Source organism: Lithobates pipiens, unplaced genomic scaffold, assembly GCF_037356315.1.
Source record: "Lithobates pipiens isolate NorthernLeopardFrog02 unplaced genomic scaffold, aLitPip1_a1.2 Scaffold_18, whole genome shotgun sequence".
NCBI lineage: Eukaryota > Metazoa > Chordata > Amphibia > Anura > Ranidae > Lithobates > Lithobates pipiens.
In genome coordinates this window covers 391,740,892-391,760,768 of record NW_027507758.1, presented here as the reverse complement: position 1 = coordinate 391,760,768, position 19,877 = coordinate 391,740,892, and the positions used below count along the sequence as shown (strand labels likewise).

The window sequence follows — 19,877 nt, the reverse complement described above, 5'->3', positions numbered from 1 at the left end:
TCCTGCTGTGGAAAGCAGTGAGCACCATCAAACTTGCAGTGTAGGGAAATGTATTCCTGGCACAAAATAAAGACAGCAGATTGACATTTATTAGTGATCTGAATATACCCCCAGGGATTTTTTTTCTGAGAAAAATGAGTCTGCAAAAAAAATTAAGACCAGCTGACTTGTGTTAGATTTATGAGCCAATGGTTTCTACTGAGATCACCCACTAGACATTGGGATAGTCCCTTAATTGCACCTGAAATTTGCAGGATCGGTCAGGGGTCTTATAATGATATGCACACTTTCAGCACTATGAGCTAGCTAAGTAGGAAAGAGTAGAAATCCCAAGACAGAGACCACTGTTTATTGTTGATAACATAATTAATTTGCAGTTGCACAATATGGCATATTATTGTGTCCAGAGAAACTATAAAACATTTTTATTGATAGAACCAACTAAAAAGCACGGAATAAAACCAAAGAAAGTAATGAAAAATGAGATACAGAAATGAAAATAATAATGTTTGTTTCTGCTTTCTTAACCTAGATTAAAGACAATAAATCTGGTGCTAAAGAACACACAAGGAGCTGAGACTCTAGTGAAGACGTATGAGACCAAACTTTGTGAAGAGGACGTGATTACAGCTGATAAAGTTGCAATTGATAGACTGGTTGCCACCCTAAAGGTAAGTAGTATCTTCCTCACATACTAAGAAACATATCCCAAGGTAGACACAAATTATTTGTGTAATATGACATTTGTATACCAACCTGCTCTGTGAATTATTACAAAGCACCATACAGTGTATATGACAAAGCTGAAGCAGCCCACGTTAATAAATATGTTTTGTTTTCCCTATAGTCACAATAACCGAATGCTGACTGTGGCTGCACAGGTGACAGTCATTTGCACCTGAATGGTGCTGATTTATGAAAAGAAAATAGGCTGTTGGGAATTTTCCCCAAGCTTAGTGAATGAGATGAAACTGTTGACATTTCTTCATCCAGTCATGTGCAAGTAAAACTACTCTTGCAAAGCGAACAGCTTATTTGCCTTTAGCAAATAAACCCCAATGTCTCACTCAACTGATCCAAAGGACTACTTACCAAATCAATTCTGGCAATCCACACCAACTCCTACCAGGAAGAATGCCCTCCAAATTTGTGTCTAATCAATGCTTCCGGGTAACCTTCTGAAAGTATTAATATACAGACTTGTTGCTAATATTTTAAATAAATCCACTATATACGGTATTTATAGCAACAGTCACTCTCACTTCATTGATTCATCCTAGTGCAGTTGTTTGTTTTGTTTTGGTTCTTTGTTTTGTCACATCATACTGGTTCTTCTAGTAAAGACCTCTTTACCACAGTTTTTCTTTTTTGATGTTTTTATTGAAGCAATGGAGATCAGAGGTTGATGAGAAAAGAGAGGTGTTTCATGCATTGGAAGATGGACTACAGAAAGCCAAAGCCATCAGCGATCAAATGTTCAAAGTACACAAGGAACGGGATCTCGACTTTGACTGGCACAAAGAAAAGGCGGACCAAATTGCAGAGAGGTGGCAGAATGTACATTCCCAGATTGAAAACAGGTTTGTTGTCTGTCCCTCTTAGTTAAAGTGATTGTAAGGGTTTGTTTTTTATTTATTTAAAATAACAAACATATCATACCTCCACTGTGCAGCTCGTTTTGCACAGAGTGGCCCCGAACCTGCTCTTCTGGTCCCCCGGCGACTCTTGCGGCTCCTCCGTGCATCAGATAACCACCTAGGGGAAGGGCTTCCCAGAGGGGGTTACCTTGCGGGTGCGCTCCGGAGTCCAGCATTCGGCGTCCATAGCCGCTGATTGTATGACTCGGCCCCGCTCCCTGTCGCCTGCATCATTTGATTTGATTGACAGCAGCGGGAGCCAATGGCTGCGCTGCTATCAATCTATCCAATCAGGACAATAGACACCGGCCAGAGCTGGTGTGCTCATTCCCATTGTGTAAATTTTAGGGCTCAGGTAAGTATAAGGGGGGCTCGGGGGCGCTGCTGCATTGAAAAACGGTGAAGGTTAAAACCCCTTTAACCCCCCTGGCGGTATTCCCGAGTCTGGCTCAGGATGAAATTTCAGTACCATAAGCGGTAACCCCAAGCCAGACTCAGGGCCGCATTGTAGGATACATGGAGAGTTATTTACCTTGTCCCCTGGATCCTGCGATGTCCTCCCCGCTGTGTGTATGAGCCGTCCTCCACTTGATTCACACAGTGCCCGAGTGGCGCTGAGCTCCGTTCCCTGCGATGTTGCGACGCACGGGAGCGGAGATCGGTGCCAAATTCAAAAAAGTAAAAACACACAATGCACATACAGTACTGTAATCTTACAGATTACAGTACTGTATAAAAAAAATACACACTCCCTTTGTCCCTAGTGGTCTGTCCAGTGCCCTGCATGTAGTTTTATATTATAAATACAGTTTTTTCTGCCTGTAATTTGGAGATTAAAAAAAAAGGTAAAAGATGAAGTTCCTCTTAATTTTCAGCTTTCTAGCAGAAGCCTGAAGGTTTTGTGCCAATATTGACTGGTATTTGGAACTGGTCATAATTCCCTCTACCTTGAATAAGGCCCCTGTTCCAGCTGAAGAAAAACAGCCCCAACGTATGATGCCACCACCATGCTTCACTGTGGATATGGCATTCTTTTGTTCCTGTGCAGCGTTGTTTTTGCGCCAATCATATCTTTTGGAATTATAGCCAAAAAGTTCAACCTTGGTTTTTCGTCAGACAACCCATTTTACCACATGCTTTTGGGAGACTTCAGATGTGTTTTTGCAAAATTTAGCTGAGCTTGGATGTTTTTCTTCATAAGAAAAGGCTTCCCTCTTGCCACTCTACCCTACAGCCCAGACATGTGAAGAATACAGTGGATTATTGTCACATGTACCACACAGCCAGTACTTGCCTGATATTCCTGAAGCTCCTTTAATGTTGCTGTAGGCCTCTTGGCAGCTTCCCTGACTAGTTTTCTTCTCGTCTTTTCATTAATTTTGAAGAGACGTCCAGTTCTTGGTAATGTCACTATTGTGCCATATTTTCTCCACTTGATGATGACTGTCTTCGCAGTGTTCCATGGTATATCTAATACCTTGGAAATTCTTTTGTACCCTTCTCCTGATGGATACCTTTTAACAATGAGATCCCTCTGATGCTTTGGATGCTCTCTGTGGACCATGGCTTTTGCTGTAGGATGTGACTAAGAAAATGTCAGGAAAGACCTACTAGAATAGCTGAACTTTATTTGGGGTTAATCAGAGACACTATGTGATGACAGGTGTGTACTGACTCCTATTTAACATCAGTTTGAATGTGATTGCTTGATTCTGAACACATCTACATCCCTAGTTATAAGAGGGTGTGCACATCTATGCAACCATGTTATTTTACTTTTTTATTTTTACTTCCACCTAAAAGATTGTACAGTTTATAGGTCACATTAAAGGTGGAAAAAGTTCTGAAATGATATATCTTTTTTGTCTCATTTTTTTTACATCACAGAAACCTGACATTTGTTTTTGTTTTTTTCCTGCAGCAATATGTGCATATTTGTTATAAAAGGTGTACTTATCTTTTAAGTCTTTTAATTGTTAAACTGTGTTTTTTTTGTTTTGTTTATTATGTATTTTTTTCTTTATTTTCAAATGATACCAGTAGGTGGCAAGCCACAGTGGAAAAACATCTGTGCAAAAAAAAGAGAAGCTTATGCTAACATAACAACGTTGATGGATAGGTGGTCGTTTGACCACTATCCAGTTTGTTCTGGGGGAGGAGGAGGGAAGCAAGAAGAAATCCCTGAGCCATTTTATTGTATGGTCTTATAATAGCAGAGCAGAACAGATCCCATTAAAGGAAATCCAAGATGTGTTATTTCCTTCAAGTTCAGTTTCCCAGTGTTCTCTATCTGTCTGAAATCATATGGATCTTATATGGATCATATGGATAATTATCTTTTTGTACTTTCATTAGTACTAGCAGTGGCTGCCTGTGTCAGATTTGGCTGTGTTGTGTGGATATAATGCAGAACATACATATTTAACATTTATACATGATGCATCAGAGTTGATGTACTAAACGCAAATAAACTGTTCACTTTGCAAGGGAAATTTTCCCCAGAGCTTAGTGAAGAAGGTGAAGCTCTGCTCACCTCATTCAATTACATGAGTGCAAAAATACAGTTTTTTTTTTTGCAAAGTGAAATGTCATTGCATTCGCTAAGCACTGGGGAAAATTCCCTTCCAAAGTGCAACTTCCCTTCCCTTGCAAAGTGAACAGCTTATTTGCCTTTAGTAAATCAATTCCATCACATGTAAATCTGTGCTTTTCTTTTAATAAAATAGGATACATAGTATTAATTCTCTAACAAGGTATCTCTGTTTGATTTATAATAATATAAATGGGAATAATGCACTTTGTTGTGTGACAGGTTGCGAGACTTGGATGGAATTATCAAATCGCTGAAATACTATAAGGAATCATACTTGACTCTTGACTCCTGGATTAGGCAAATAGAGGAAACACAAAGTAGGCTGCAAGACAGCATGTCTGACAGCAAGGCACTTTCTAAACAGCTAGACCAGCAGAAGGTGAGTTATAATGTCAGCAATTACATGTACTAAATAAGAGACCATTGCAATAGGACCACTTTGTAACATTATCTTCAAATGGATTTAATTTAAAGAACTATTTAAAGTTGCTTGTGAGACTGGTGCCAAATATTCCATTATTTATACACTGTCATTTCCATGTTAATCACTTCTTGCAAAAGGACGTACCCATATGTCCTTGTGTTTCAGTGGTTCCACCAAGGCTGCAGCCGTGACCCTGGTATCTTTCTTTAGAGCAGACGGTTCTCTATATAGGAAAAATTATTTGAGCAGCTATATAGCCTCTGGATCAGTTTTACATGTGGAGAAAAGTGGTCCCAACCAATCTCGGTTTCATCAGATGCTTTTGAGGGCAGAGGAAAGATTTTGGGTCTAATAGATGCCAAGTCTCCTTGTAAAGAGTACCTGTCACTGCCTATGCTATTACAGGGGATGTTGTTCATCCCTTGTGATAGCAATACTGTAAAGTTGATTAAAAAAATTGAAGAGACTGTAAAATAAATAATAAAATATAAAAAAACAATTACACAGGTTGCCCCTACTGCCTTTGACCTGTGCAGGAATTAAGCTATCATAATGGAATGCTCAACTGTCACAGCGGCTGGCGGGATTTTTTGTGCTAGAATGTATAGTAATAAGATAAGCCATACACCGCTCCAGGTAGCACTTCCAAACTATCACCACCCCCCAGTATGCAGGATACAAAAATTGTGCGAATGGCCACACTCCAAATAAATACCTTTTTTGAAAACATAGTCCATACAAACATTAGGATAAAAATCACTGACGCATTTCACACCACTATTGCTGGTGCTTAACCACTTCAATACCAGCCACTTATACACCTTCCTGCCCAAGCCAATTTTCAGCTTTCAGCACTGTCGCAAATTGAATGACAATAGCGCGATCATGCTACACTGTACCCAAACAAAATATTTATCATTTTTTCCCACAAATAGAGCTTTCTTTTTTGTGGTATTTGATCACCTCTGCAATTTTTATTTTTTGCGCAACAAATAAAAAAAGTTTTGAATTTTTTTTGGAAAAAAAAAAAAGTTTTCCTTTTGTTTCTGTTAAATCTTTTTGTAAATAAGTACGTTTTATTCAATGATGGGCACTAATATGGCTGCACTGACGGGCACTGATAAGTCCGCACTGATGGGCACTGATGAGGTGGCACCGATGAGGTGGCACCGAGTAGGTGGCCCTGATGGGCACTGATAGGTGGCACTGGTATGCAGCGCTGATGGGCACACATAGGCGGCACTGATGGGTGACACTGCTGGGCATCACTGATTTTTATTGTGCCATAGAGGTGCCAGTCAGTGCCTATTTGTGGACACTGATTGGCACATGTTGGGCATTCATGTTCACATGTGGATGGCCATGAGGGATGTACCTGGCCATCCACATGTTAGGTGCTTCCCTGGTGGTCCAGTGTGGGCATCCGAGGAGGGGCTGTGCTAATAAACAATCAGCACAGAACCCCCCCATCAGGTGAGCCGCCGATCGGCTCTCCTCTGCTCGTGTCTGTCGGACACGAGTGAGGAAAAGCCGATTAACGGCTCTTCCTGTTTACATCGTGATCAGCCGTGATTGCACACGGCTAATCACGTGGTAAAGAGCCTCCGTCGTCAAGCGGGCAGCGGCTGTTATCCTGCAGGATGTCATATAATGCCTAGTCAGGATAACTGAACCACTGCCCGGCTGTTATTCTGCTATAGGCCAGGCGGGAAGTGGTTAATCATAGCCACTGATTTTGGCTATGATTAAGCACCAGCAATAGTGGTGTGAAATGCATTAGTGAGTTTTATTCCGATGTTTGTATGGACTATGTTTTCAATAAAGTTATTTATTTGGAGTGCGGTCATACAGACAATTTTTGCTCACATATAGTAATAACATGTTCAGTGATGTAAGTAGTTTATAGATAGTAGTCTCCAAAGTTATGATATGCATGAGGACAATATGCATCTTACTGCTTTGGGAAAATGTTTATATGATATCTACTTTTGATTGCTTTTTATGAGAATTGTACTATTGCTTTTCTGTGTTATTTGCCTTTTTGTATGTACAGTACACTTATATGTATTTTTCTAATTTAATGTCATACATTATGCAGATGCTGATTTCAGAAATTGAGATGAAACAAAGCAAGGTGGATGAATGTCAGAAGTATTCGGAGCAGTATTCTTTGGCTATAAAGGTATATGTGTATTTTTTCTGCAATGCTGTTAGTTCTGTCTCCATCTAATTCCCAAGACATAATATTGCTTGTTCTATATTCACAGGATTATGAACTACAACTAATGACATATAGAGCATTAGTGGATTCCCATCAAAAGTCTCCAATGAAGCGCAGAAGATTTCAGAGCTCTTCAGATGTTGTTGTACAGGAGGTAAGCTTTTTATGCAGATGCTAAAAAAAACTATTTGAACAGATTGAATCTACTGAATTTTAGTAATATCCTGTCCTTTAATTGTAGTTGCCCCTCACATAAATTACAGTCTAGGACTGGTTATATTAAAACTTCCTGTCTCCTACAACTCTAAGGCTGGCCATATATTATGCAATGTTCTTTCCTTCAATCACAGTCAGTGTTGATGGGGGAATCCCTCCCACTGTGCTATTGTATTCTGTATCTGAAATGCACTGCGCTAAAAGAATAAAATAACTTATAAATGTGTCAAACTTCTTATGTCACCACATAAACTCTAATAAGGTGCAAACTAACCAAAAATACAGACAATGTGCAAAAATTGTCTACTATTGCAAAGCACAATCAATAAAAAACGATCAGTGTAAACAATGCAATATATATGCACAACCAATCAATAAACATAAATAAAGAACATCAAATTCATATAAGTTCATTTTCAATTGTGATCCACATGAACTTTTCTGTGAACGATTGATGTAAAAAAGTACAATCAGTGTGCGGAACCAATTAATAAAAAAAAGATACACAGCAATAAAAATCAAGTTCATATACAATCGTGTTCACTCATAATACATGCAAACTTATTTCTGACCAGTGTTGAATTTGAAATTCCAAGAAGAAAGATTAGTTCAGAAAAGCAGGCATACACAGCCTCCACCAGGAATCCCCAATGGATGTTTGTTCACCTTAAAATTAGGGCCAGTTTACAAGGGCCAGTGAAGCCTCAAAACAATCTGAGACCTGCGATGGCTGCTACAGGTGTTTATCCAATAATAAATGTTATTAATTAAAAGCATAAATTGCATTCACGTTAAGGAGCCAGAGTAACTACACAAAGAAGTACCAAGCTGCCACTTCCCCTTACATTTGAAATCAGTGTAGACACAGCCATACTGTGAGGAAACCTAACAGAAGCTGGCAGATTACTCATGGACACCACTCTCTCTTTTTTGGATCCGCCCTACATTTTTTGTCATGTCATCAAGAGCACTGCTATAGACAGCGGCAGTGATTGTACAAAAAAAAATGCAGGCTGGTTGTACTGAAGTTGATCTATTGAGAATCTTTAATATAACCAGCCTGCCCAAAGATGGATCACAATTCAGCTGTTTCCTGCTGAACAGGTCGAATTTTTATCTGACTATGGACTGCGTAAGATAAGGAAAAGTCCTGATCCAGTGTACAGTAGCAACATGCGGGGATTATATTATTTACTCAGTTGCTACATATTGATGTTACCACCTTTCATTCCTGATGACTGGTCTCTAGGCTAGTAGAGAGAGCACTCACTGGTGATACATCATCATATACTGTATCAAATTGATATAATTCTTGCTTTGTAATTAAAAGTGACTTGTTCTGTTTTATTTTAGTACATGGATCTAAAGACCCGTTACAATGCTTTGATGACTTTAATTAACCAGTTTATTAAATTTTCTGGTGAAACCTTGAAGAGACTGGAAGAAGAAGAGGTACAAAAACAAAATGAAATGAATAGATTTATATTACATAATAAAATATCACTCTTTCTAAAAGAGCTATTTAAAATGCTAAGTATATAATTTTGTACAATATAACCTTTTTTCTTTTCTTTATAACGGGACTTTTATTACAGTTACTATTGCACTGCCCCGTGTTTGTATTCAGAATATCAATCAGAAACCTAGCAGGGTGCCTCTAATGTAGTACAATGCCTGGCAGCTGGCCCTTATCGTGAGTGAAAGGATCATTTACTGCAGTAGACAGTTCCGGCATTCATTTCTGTTGGCCATGTGCTGCATGTGTGGTGCAGTGCAAGGAGGATAATGTTTGCATTAGAAGACCATATGACTATATTCTTTTTGATGTGTGGTAGGGTTGTGCAAGTGTTTGCTGCATTACACCTACCAGACATACCACTGCAATTAAACCAAATACATTTTCAATAGAACAGTCCAGCAGCATGGTGAGAGAAATACTGTTCTTTCTTTGTTATTTTTGCCGCACTGTCATATAATACGTCAGTGTTGCTTGTTGCTCGCTTTATGGTGGAGGGTTACTATACTATTCTTCTGCATTCTGATTATTCCTTTTGATGTCTGTGTCATAGACTGAACAGTAGTGAATAGACTTGTATACAAGAGAAACACAAGATAATCTTAATTTTAGAACACTGCCCTGAACTAGAAGTTGACCAGAATTTTGTTATGTTATGTTTTCTATTTACAAACATGTATCTACAATAGGAGAAATTATATTCTGGAAGAAAATATGGTGATAAGAAATTTTCATTAAATACATATTGTGCTTAATTGTTATACCTAAACACCAGTTAACACAGTAAGTATTCACACAATAAAGGAAAGGACTAGTCTGCCTTTGCATTAGCTTCAAATAATGACCTTACATGTAAAAGTTTATTAAAATATGGTGTTTTCTTTGTTTATTCTCTGACTTGTTCGTTATATATCGTCAGCTTTGTGTGGTCTTGCATGTTCGGGTAAGTTGAATACAATGCTGGTACTTTTCTATTGACTGTCATTAACTGCTTGAAAACTCTACATTTTGTTCATAATGCAATATTTATCTTGCTTTTGTGGAGTTGGGTATTTCAATTCTCTTTGCTCTCTTGATACTTCTTTGACACAGAAAGGTGGCTGAAAGCATCTATTCCTTTTAATAGCCTAATCGTGGTAAGTTGCTACATATACTAAATAAACTTTTTTTTTCTATGCTATTATCTCTCTGAGCATAAAATACATTATTTGAATCCTCACTTTTTTTTTTATCTTTGAACTGTTTTTGACAAATTATCATTTGCAGTGATGTCCCACATGTATCAATAAGGGGCTCCGTTTATTTCTAGTCCTATTAGAGGGCTATTGATTTATTTCAAAACGGTCCTGACAAAATGGTAACATGAGAACCTAAATAGGGAATGAAATATAATGCATAATGTAATAAGTATAAGGTATGCCCTTCAGCTCTTCTTACCCTTCTTCTAGTCCACTATATATATGGACTATGACTGGTAAAACAGATGTAGAAAAATACTTTGGAACACAGATTAGTAAACTAAAGCCCCGTACACACAGGCAGAATGTCGGGAGACATTTGCCAGTATAGAAAATACCGGCCGACATTCTGCCTTTGTGTATGTTGGTTGGTCTATCTGACAGAAGTCAGCCGCCTTCTGTCGGACGTGCATGCTGGAAAACCAGCAGCCAACCGATTCCCGATCAGTGCTCTCAGCCAGTGGCAGAGAGTGCTGATCGGAGTGTTCTGGCAGGGGGAGATCGCTGGACTATCTTACATGGCTCCCAACCGGCGGGGTTGCCCAAAAAAAAAACTGTAGTATGTACCAGGCTTAAGCAGCACCAGTCAGTGCCAGACATTTGCATAAACAAATGTTGGTATAATAAATAAAGATCTTTAAAAACAAATGATGCAGGTAAAGTTTTGTATATATTTAAGCAAACATCTTAAAATAACACATGCATATGGAGTATAGCTTTAGAGAAGGACATAGAGTCATAGATGATGTGAAGAGACTATGTAGGCACCAAACATTTGCAAGATCTGATAGAATCTGATAAGGATATGTTGAAAAAAATCTGGTCTTGTTTAATTTGGTTGAAAAGTGAATATTAATCAACCAAAAGTCATTATAAATGTGACTGGTTAACCTTGTAGCTGCATATGGGGAGAGTAGATTTTAGTTGCCCCGAAAAACAAAACCTGCATAGTGGACTCAATCATTACTTTAAATGGAAAAAAAATATCAAAATGACAAAAATCCAGAAACCATGAGCCGTATGTCAGTAATACATCACAATTAATTGTTAATTGTATAGCACACGTAAATAAAAACATGTAAAAAATCATGGTGAGTATTAACATTTCCCCAGTCACAAATATATTCTAACCCTTTTGGAGTGTGATTCTGACAACTAATAACACAAAAGGTTATAGGGTAATATGTTCTCATGACATCAGTCTCATTGGTGAAATAGAAAATATATATTACAGACTAAATCAATAAATAATTGCAGACACAAACATCTAAAATCTAGCACAGAGCAGCTGAAGATATAAACCAAGACAATAAGGGTCTTACATTCAGCCTAATACAGGAGGAGCAGGAATTGTGTGAATAACAATTTCTAATAACAGTGACTACAAGTGGATATTTTAATAGGTTTCTATCTACATGTTTTATACTATTAATCTTATGCCATATTTCTGACAGACGGCACGTGGCTTGTGAATTTTTGTCATTTCAATATTATTATTTTTTTTGCTTAATGTGATTGGTCTGCATTCTAGGTTTTGTTTTTTGGTGCACATATTGATGTATACATTGGAGGAACTCCAATATTTGAGATTTTAGCCCTTAAGTCAGCCTGTATTGTCTTGAGTTTAACAAAGAGGAGATTTTACCATCTGTAAAAGAAGCTATTCTGTATGGTAATTATGGATAAGTTGTGGAATGCCCTGTCCTACCATAAAAAAGTGACAAATTAATGAGAAGGTTTGGAATATTTTCTAAGAACCAATAGTATCCAAAATTATATTTATTAGGGATAGTTTTTTTGTTATCCAGACTACTAATCCAAGGACCATATTGGTTAATTAAAGACATTTTTTTTCTTGAAAATAATTATTTTGTCACAGTTCTCTTTGAGTGGTAGGTTGTTTTGCCTTCACTTAGATTAAAATGGTGAGAGGTTGAATTTGATGGATCTTTTTCAGCCTTACTTTTTTTTTCTGGGAAGTAACATTTGAACATGAATCCTTTTTTTAATTTGTTTTATTATTTTTAGATTTTAATGTATTCAGAACGTTCTTCCATGTCAGCATATCCAGAATTATTGGAACAACAAAAATCCAGCACAGAGGAAAATAAGAGGCTTTTAAAGAGAATACAGGAACTTGAAATAGCACTAGAAGAAGTGAAAAAGCAAAAGTTTATGCTAGAGCAAGATCTGCCCAAGATTAAGGCTGCTGCAGAGATGGAGATCAAAAAGCATCAAAAAGCAGTTGAAGATTTAACCTTGCAGAAAACAAAATCTGAATATGAGGCACAGCAATTTCGTTTAGAGCTGGAGACAACAGTCAAGATGAAGACTGCTGCAGAACAACAGCTTGAACATGTACGCCAGATGACAAAACAGGCTGAGTCTAAAAGAGATGCTGTGGAAGATAAACTCCGGGCATTCAAGAGTCAGATAGAGGAAAGCACTACTGCAAGGAGAAAACTGGAAGAACACTTGAAGAGAAAAGAAATTGATCTTCAAGATCTGGAAAGTAAAAAGGCAAGTCTTATGACAGAGCTAAAAAGAAAAGCTGAGATTGAAGAAGAACTTATGAGACAGATTAAACATCTTGAAAGTGATCTTATATATCAGAAGAAGATTGTAGGAGAGAAAATAGAATATGAAACCAAAAGGCAATATTCAGATTCCTTATTCAGCTTTTCTTCCTCTAAAGATATGGTTATACCAGCACGTACTGTCCAAGAAGTTCATTATATGATTGATTCAGACATAAGGGGAGTTCAAGCAGAACAATATATTAAAAAGGCAGAAACCCTAAAGCAACAGCTTGATGAGCTTACATTGGTTCACAAAAAAGCAGAAATTGAGATTAAACAATACAAATCAGAACTAAGTACACTGCAGATACAAAGGGCAGCGGCAGATGAAAAAAGCCGCCAGCTAAGAATCCAGTTAGATGATACACATAATATATTGCAGCAGCTTAAAATGGAACTGGAGCAGAAGAATCAGCTAGAGCAAAACTATGTGTTGCAAATAAGAGAAGTTGAACGAAAGCTGTACCAGAGTCAGGATAAAGCAGATGATGTTATGCAGGAGGCTAATGAGCTGAAGAAAATCAGAATGAGTTTTGAGGAAGAGCTGAAGTCATTGCAACAGGAGAAAGTTTCCTTAAATCATAAACTAAAGATGCAGAAAGCTGATTATGATGATGTCAGAGAGAAGCTGAAAGCTTGCCAGGACGAACTGAGGCAAAAGGATATGTCTGAAAGAGGCAGCCATCAAAAAATATCATTCCTAGAAGAAGACTTAGCTAGAAAAAAACAGGAAGTGGATGACTTGCGTAAAAGAATGGAAGAGCTTTCCAGAGCACATGCAAAGTCAGAGAGCAGCTTAAAAATGCTAAATACTCAGATGACATCTTTGCAGCAAGAAAAAACTGTAATTGAGCAAAGATCACAATCAAGAAGCGGGGAAGTTGATAGTTTGCGCGACCAGCTAAAGAAAATTCAAGAGGAGTACAACCAAAATGCTAGGGCAAATAAAGAGGACCAGCAAAAGATCATGAAACTTCAGGATGAACTGGCAAAAAGCAATCAGTGGTCTAACTCCCTAAAGCTGAAATTAGATGAGCTTACTAAATTGAACAATGAGAATGAGATGATGCTAAGAAAGGTTAAATCTGAATCTGAGAAGATTGCTATGGAGAGGAATAATTTGCAGAAAAATCTTGATATGTCAAAGTCACAACTAGAAAGCACTAAAGAGCAAATAAGAGTGACTCATGAACAGCTACAGAAACAGTCCAAGGGAGAATATGAAACTCAGAATATGGTAAAGCGGCTCGAAGAAGAATTGTCTAAATCTAAAAATGCTCTAAATGAAATTAAACAGAAATTTGACAAACAGAGTCTGACAGTTCTAAATTATGAAAAGGACATACGAAACTTAAAAACAGAAATAAATAGTTTGTCAGTTGAAAAACGCATGGTAGACCAGAAGATTCAGCAGCATCAATCTCAACTGCTGGAAGTAAATGCAAAATTAAAAAAGGCACAGGATGATCTCCACAAGAAATCAGTTGATGAACAGTTAGCTCAAAAGAAGCTTGTTTTATACCAAGAAGAATCTTCAAAATACAAGAACACAGCGGAGGAATTTAGGATGAAATTAGAAAAAACAGTGGAGTCTAACTTAAGCACTGAAAATCAGTATTCAAACTTAAGGCTTGAAGTTGTTTCATTGAAGCAAGAAAAAGCAATGCTAGATGAAAAAATTAAACTGCTGAAGGTGGAATTTTCAGAAGTAAGAGAAAGATTGCAGAGATCCCAGGATCAACTAAATATTGAGAAAAAATCAGGATTAGAACATGCGCAGAGATGCAGAAAATTAGAGGAAGAACTTGATAACCAGAAGCGAACAGTTGAAAGCCTTAAACAAAAAGTTGACCTGCAAAGACAGGACCATATTAATCAACTGAGATACCTGCAGAATGAAATTCAGCAAAATAGCAGCAATAGCAGCCTTAGAAGTCCCCTGCAAAAAAGTGATTATGACATGAAAGCAAACAGCTTTGCCTTTTCATCCAGCTCTCAACAGGATTTTGACATACTTAGCCAAAGAGCTAAATCTTCGCCTGTGTTGAGACGAAAACTAGATGGTCATCTTGAGGTCAGTTCTCCTGTTTATAACTCTACCCTCATAGAAGAAAAGAAGAAGCAAGTGGATGGTTATGATGAAACTGTCCAGAAGGAACTTCAGCTACAGCTTTCTAGGATAAAACAGTCTCTTGACAGTGGAGAAAAAGCACAGCCATTTGAATATGTTACCCAGACCAGCACAGAGCTTCAAATATCTATCGACAAGATGAATCCCTACAGACAGCTTTCAGATCTAGAGACTATAAAGGATAAAAGTATACAGAATGCCATTCAGACCTTAAGAATTGAAGAGGAGAAAATTGGAAAGGAGCTTGGAAAATTTGATCAATCTATGGAGGTATTTAATCTGTATCCTGCCTACTTTTATGCTACCTGACATGCTTTGCTTTTCATGTTCTTGAATGGAATTTTTGGGACCTATTTGCTTACTAATTATGCAGTCAGTTTTCTTTGTTTTTGTAAAAGGTACTATTCTTTCCATATTATCTGTTAAGGCAAATTTTGGAGTTAGTTTTCTATAAATATATGTGAAAGCTTGTTGCACGCCATTGTAACGTAGTGCATGGCTTAGGGGTCTTAGCTGGATGTTGGTATCTTACCTTATCTGCACTAATTGTACATAATCTGTTTTGCTCATTTTCTTCTGCTATTGCCATAGATAAATGTTTGTATACTGACGCAAGACCTAGGTATAACCCCTAATCATCCTTCCTTTATTTTAAATATTGCTATTTACAGATAGTGAAGAGCAAGCAGTATGATTTGACTGTTGAAGTTACAACTGTAAAGCAGGAAAAAGAATTCTTGATAAACAATGAAGATCAGGTGTTTGAAGAACGTAATATTTTGGAAGGATTTAGGAGATCAGATTTACCGAAGATGGGTTATATGTCCTCCAGTTATAAAAGCTATGCAGGCTCTGAGACATCTCTGAGTGACAGTTCTTCCACCGATGATAGGTTCATCTTTCAAGGGCTCAGAAAAAATGTGTCTGCCAAACAATTGGTAGAAGCTAGAATTCTCGATGGCAAAACCATGGAACAGCTTGAGTCAGGTCGTACGACCATTCAGGAAGTTCAGAAAGCACTCGACACATATTTAACAAAGGCTACTGCAATAGCAGGTTTATACCTTGAAGCAAGTAGAGAAAAAATATCTTTCAGTTTAGCTGCAAAGAAAGGAATTATTGATAAAGGTTTGGCATTTGAGTTTTTGGAAGCACAAGCAGTGACAGGTTTTATCATTGATCCTTCTACAGGCAAAAAATATTCTGTTGAGGAGGCCATCACCAGTGGATTTGCTGACCAAGAATTTAAGGAGAAGCTCCTTGAAGCTGAAAAAGCTGTCATAGGATACATTCACTCGGGAAAAAGACTATCCGTTTTCCAGGCCATTGAGGCTAGGCTCCTTGAAAGACAGAAAGGGAAAAGAATTCTTGAAGCTCAAATTACCACTGGAGGAGTCATTGATCCCATTAGAAGTGTACGAATTCCAGCTGAAGTGGCAGTTTTGAAGGGTTTGTTGAATCACACAACCTTAAAGTTTTTGCATGAACCAGCAAGTAATGTGAAGGGCTTTCACTTTCCCACTAACAAACAGAGTATGTATTATTCTGAATTGTTGCAACTATGTGTTCTAGATTTAAATAGCCAAACATTCCTTTTACCAATTGGCGACAGAAATGTTAGCGCCTTTTCTGCAGAAAAGGGCCATAAAATATGCATAGTAGATACTCGATCTAGTATTGAGCTGACACGATTTGAGGCATATGAAAGAGGACTCATTGACCAGAAATCCTATCTTGAGCTTTCACAGTATGAGTGCCAGTGGGAAACCGCTACAGTTTTTGATTCCCAGGGTAAATCACAAACACACCTAATTGATCGGAAGACAGGTAGACAGTTTAGCTTGGAGGAAGCTGTCAGCCAAGGAAAAATTGACAGGTCACAAATTGGCAAGATTAAGGAGGGACAGATTTCTGCCACTGAGTTAGCTGACATTTTAGTGAGCAGAACAAGACCACTTAAAGATCCCAATAGTCCTTTAGCAGGATTTTGGATCCTTGAAACCAGTGAAAGAGTCTCTGCATTTAAAGCACTAAAAAGAAACATGGTAGACAGGGTAACAGTGTTTAGATGCCTTGAAGCTCAGGCCAGCACTGGTGGAATCCTTGATCCTTCTAATGGCAAAAAACATAGTGTCTCAGAAGCATTACAGAAAGGCTTAATTGACGAGGTCTGTGCTAAACAAATCCACCCGTTTGAATTGGCTTACACTGGTGTCATTCAGCATTCAACTAAAGCACTTCTGTCTGCCTTTGAAGCCACAAACGTAAACCTTTTAAACAAAGAAATTGGTTATCGAAGTCTCGAGTATCAGTACCTAACAGGAGGATTAATAGATCCTAAAACTCACGCACGCTTGTCATTAGAAGATGCTATCAGAAAAGGAATAGTGGATGCTGCCACAGCAACAAAGCTGAAGGATGAAAAGTCATATGTAAAAAATCTTACTTGCCCCAAATCAAGGAAAAAGATTTCTTACAAAGATGCTCTGGAAACAGCAGTCTATGACTGCCATACTGGATTTCGTTTGATGAAAGCACCACTGCCTGTGAATGTTGGAATTCCTAGCCTGTACTTTTCCTCACAATAGTGCCGATGACTTTGCATAGTATGGAACATTTGTATAAGTGGTCTGTTGAACAGGCAGAAAATTATAAAAAATAAAGAAATAATGGACTACCACCATGAAGTACAACAACAATGTGAGCGATGCCGTTTTGTGATATTGTTGCCAAGGATGTTCATTTTTAAGTATTTGCTTGAATTGAATTGGAACTTCAATACTACATACTTGTATATGAGTATGTATAATTCATAGGTTATTGTGCATCACATTGTTAAATATAAGCTTGTGATGTCCCTTAATTAATAGTGGCCCATTCCAGCTTTAATTATATAAAATATTACAGGTTTCCAGTGTTATAGATAATGAATGGGAGATTACTAAATAAAAAAACTACAGTATATAACTAAATAACAGTATATGCCACTGCCAAGAAGCACATACAGTGAACTATACTTAAGTTTGGTTTCATAAAAATATTACAGTGTTTAATTTGTTAATATACTTGGTTTGCCACAATCTACATTTTGTATCACATGACATGCTTCCCCACTTGTGTCACATAAGTGTAGAATAGAGCAGCCTTTATCAGTGGGCTGAATCTTTATTTATGTGATATTTTGTATTTAATTACTCTCCATAAATGCATTGTAAATAATGTCAGCATTGTTAGAATTCCAGTGTTACTGTATTAATTAGACATACTGTACCTATTGCTAGGTACCATGCTATATGTTGAAGTAGTATTCTTTTAACAAGTTGTGCATTGAAATTGCAAATTATACCTGTACCACTTTGAACAAAATAGCATACAGGTGTTCTTATATTGTAACAAGCCTCATCAAATAATGGAACAGAAGACATGCATATCACATCAGTTAAAACATCAGCACATGAAGAATTGATTAAATATTGTTGAATGTCATTGCACGTTTTACAGAAAAGCAATTGTATGTGAACAAAGGGATAATGCAAGTGTTTAATACAGGCTACATCGTCATTGTATCAAGAAGCAAATGTTACATTACTTGTTTTTTTAATGGTCAAGCATATGTTATGTTGGTCAAGCTAATGCAAAGGCAGCAGGTCTGAAAGGTGCTATTGTTGGGATTGATGGTGATTTTATTACATAATGTCTTCTTCCTTTAAAAATATTTAACACTGGGGTCCTTTCATCCCTCATGTAGAGAAAACCTTCCATATTCATTTTAAATCACTGTCAAATATTTTCAAGCAATTGTGAAGACATACTCCTAGATACTTTTGTATATAATGAATATAAAGATATACAATAGGCCTCTATGATGTTTAACATAAACATTAGACTGGAAATTGTAATTACGTTTGAGATTCTTATAGTCATTTTATCTTCAAGCAATATTTTGGCGATTCAAATATTGATATCCTAATTTGTTTGTGACTTTACACATGAGGTTGCCCCAAACATGAAATGGCTTCATAGACCCCATTGGTACATTTTCTTTACCATGACTCTATATGTGTTTTATGTTCAAGGTAGTTAAGATGATTATATTTTAATCTCATGTATTAACATATCTCTTTTAGAATGTATATGCATATCAAAATGAATATTATATCCAAACATTCTATATGAGTATTTTTTTTTGTGTGTGCATAGATAAAATGTTTTTTTTTTTTGTTTTCCCACCTGTAATATTTGTGTTTTTTACATCATGCACGTATTGCTAGAAGGTACTGGAAGAGGAAAAGAAAGAGCATGTAAAGAATGCAGGGGATATACTGAACTGGGTGTCCAAAATCAATAAAACACTAAGTAAAGAAGGAAGAATTCAAGACACTGCAGAAAAAAATCTATTTTCTGAGTCACAGGTATTGGAAAATAATATGCTGCATCTACAGTTAAAAAGTCCTCAATATTTTATTTCATATTGTTTCATGTAATAAAAAATAAGTATACTATTTTCAACCCAGGCTAAAACCAAATAAATAAACTATTTAAAAATAAACACAAATCAAAAGGAGGCACACGAGGAACATCAGTATAAACATCAAAATCAACTCAGCTACCAATGCCGGTGTTGTACAAAACTGGCAAAATTGTCATTTAGTAGCTCCTCTGTTGAAAAAATATTATACTTTCACAGCTTTTTCTCATAAGATTAACGTTTTCTTGCCTTTCATGAATTTCTATGATTTTTTTTGTGTGAATGAAACTATTTGAAGTGAAAATAATGTTTTTAGCGTTTCTACCTAAAAGGTAGGATTACTTTTTTTATGCAACGTTTTGATCAATTAAGAAGACATTCTTTGACTTCTTTTTTCCTTTAGGCAACACAATATTACTAGTAAACTACTTTGTCTAGTCCATTTACTCTATATGCATCATCAGTCGAAATCGAATGAATGCACACAGATTAGTGAAAATAATTACACGTGAAACAAAACACTGGAAGCACAGCTGCTAAAACTAAGAGTGTCTCAAATGTGGACACGAAGACCAAGGCAGCCAGTTTTTAATGTATTTAAAATAAAGTATTGCCCTAGGGGTATGTTTCTATACTTATAGATTTGAAGCTCTTATGAACAAATATATATATATATATATATATATATGTGTGTGTATATAAGTTTACAACAGCTTGTTGCCAATTGACAGGCTATTTTTGGCTAGTGGTTTTGATATAAAAAATAACAAAGCTGTTAAACTATGTATGAACCAGGTCTTGAAATCAGTGGATGATGCCACTTCCCATAATATTCAGGCAACTCTCAGTTGGAA

General features: G+C 36.9%; 1 protein-coding gene across 31 annotated transcripts in view; it reads left to right on the top strand.

The window, feature by feature from the left end:
- Positions 1-19,877, top strand: part of DST (dystonin) — a 736,344-nt gene that overhangs the window by 421,859 nt on the left and 294,608 nt on the right. For 28 of the 31 annotated variants that reach the window (XM_077487838.1, XM_077487826.1, XM_077487828.1 and 25 more), the window contains 7 exons: positions 533-671; positions 1,387-1,580; positions 4,450-4,609; positions 6,753-6,836; positions 6,922-7,029; positions 8,445-8,543; positions 18,827-18,967. In XM_077487838.1, coding sequence (XP_077343964.1) covers positions 533-671; positions 1,387-1,580; positions 4,450-4,609; positions 6,753-6,836; positions 6,922-7,029; positions 8,445-8,543; positions 18,827-18,967 — 925 coding nt within the window. Of the gene's footprint in view, positions 1-532; positions 672-1,386; positions 1,581-4,449; positions 4,610-6,752; positions 6,837-6,921; positions 7,030-8,444; positions 8,544-11,873; positions 14,826-15,226; positions 18,725-18,826; positions 18,968-19,877 lie in introns of those variants that run through there. The other 3 variants (XM_077487847.1, XM_077487846.1, XM_077487855.1) reach the window with 1 other exon arrangement.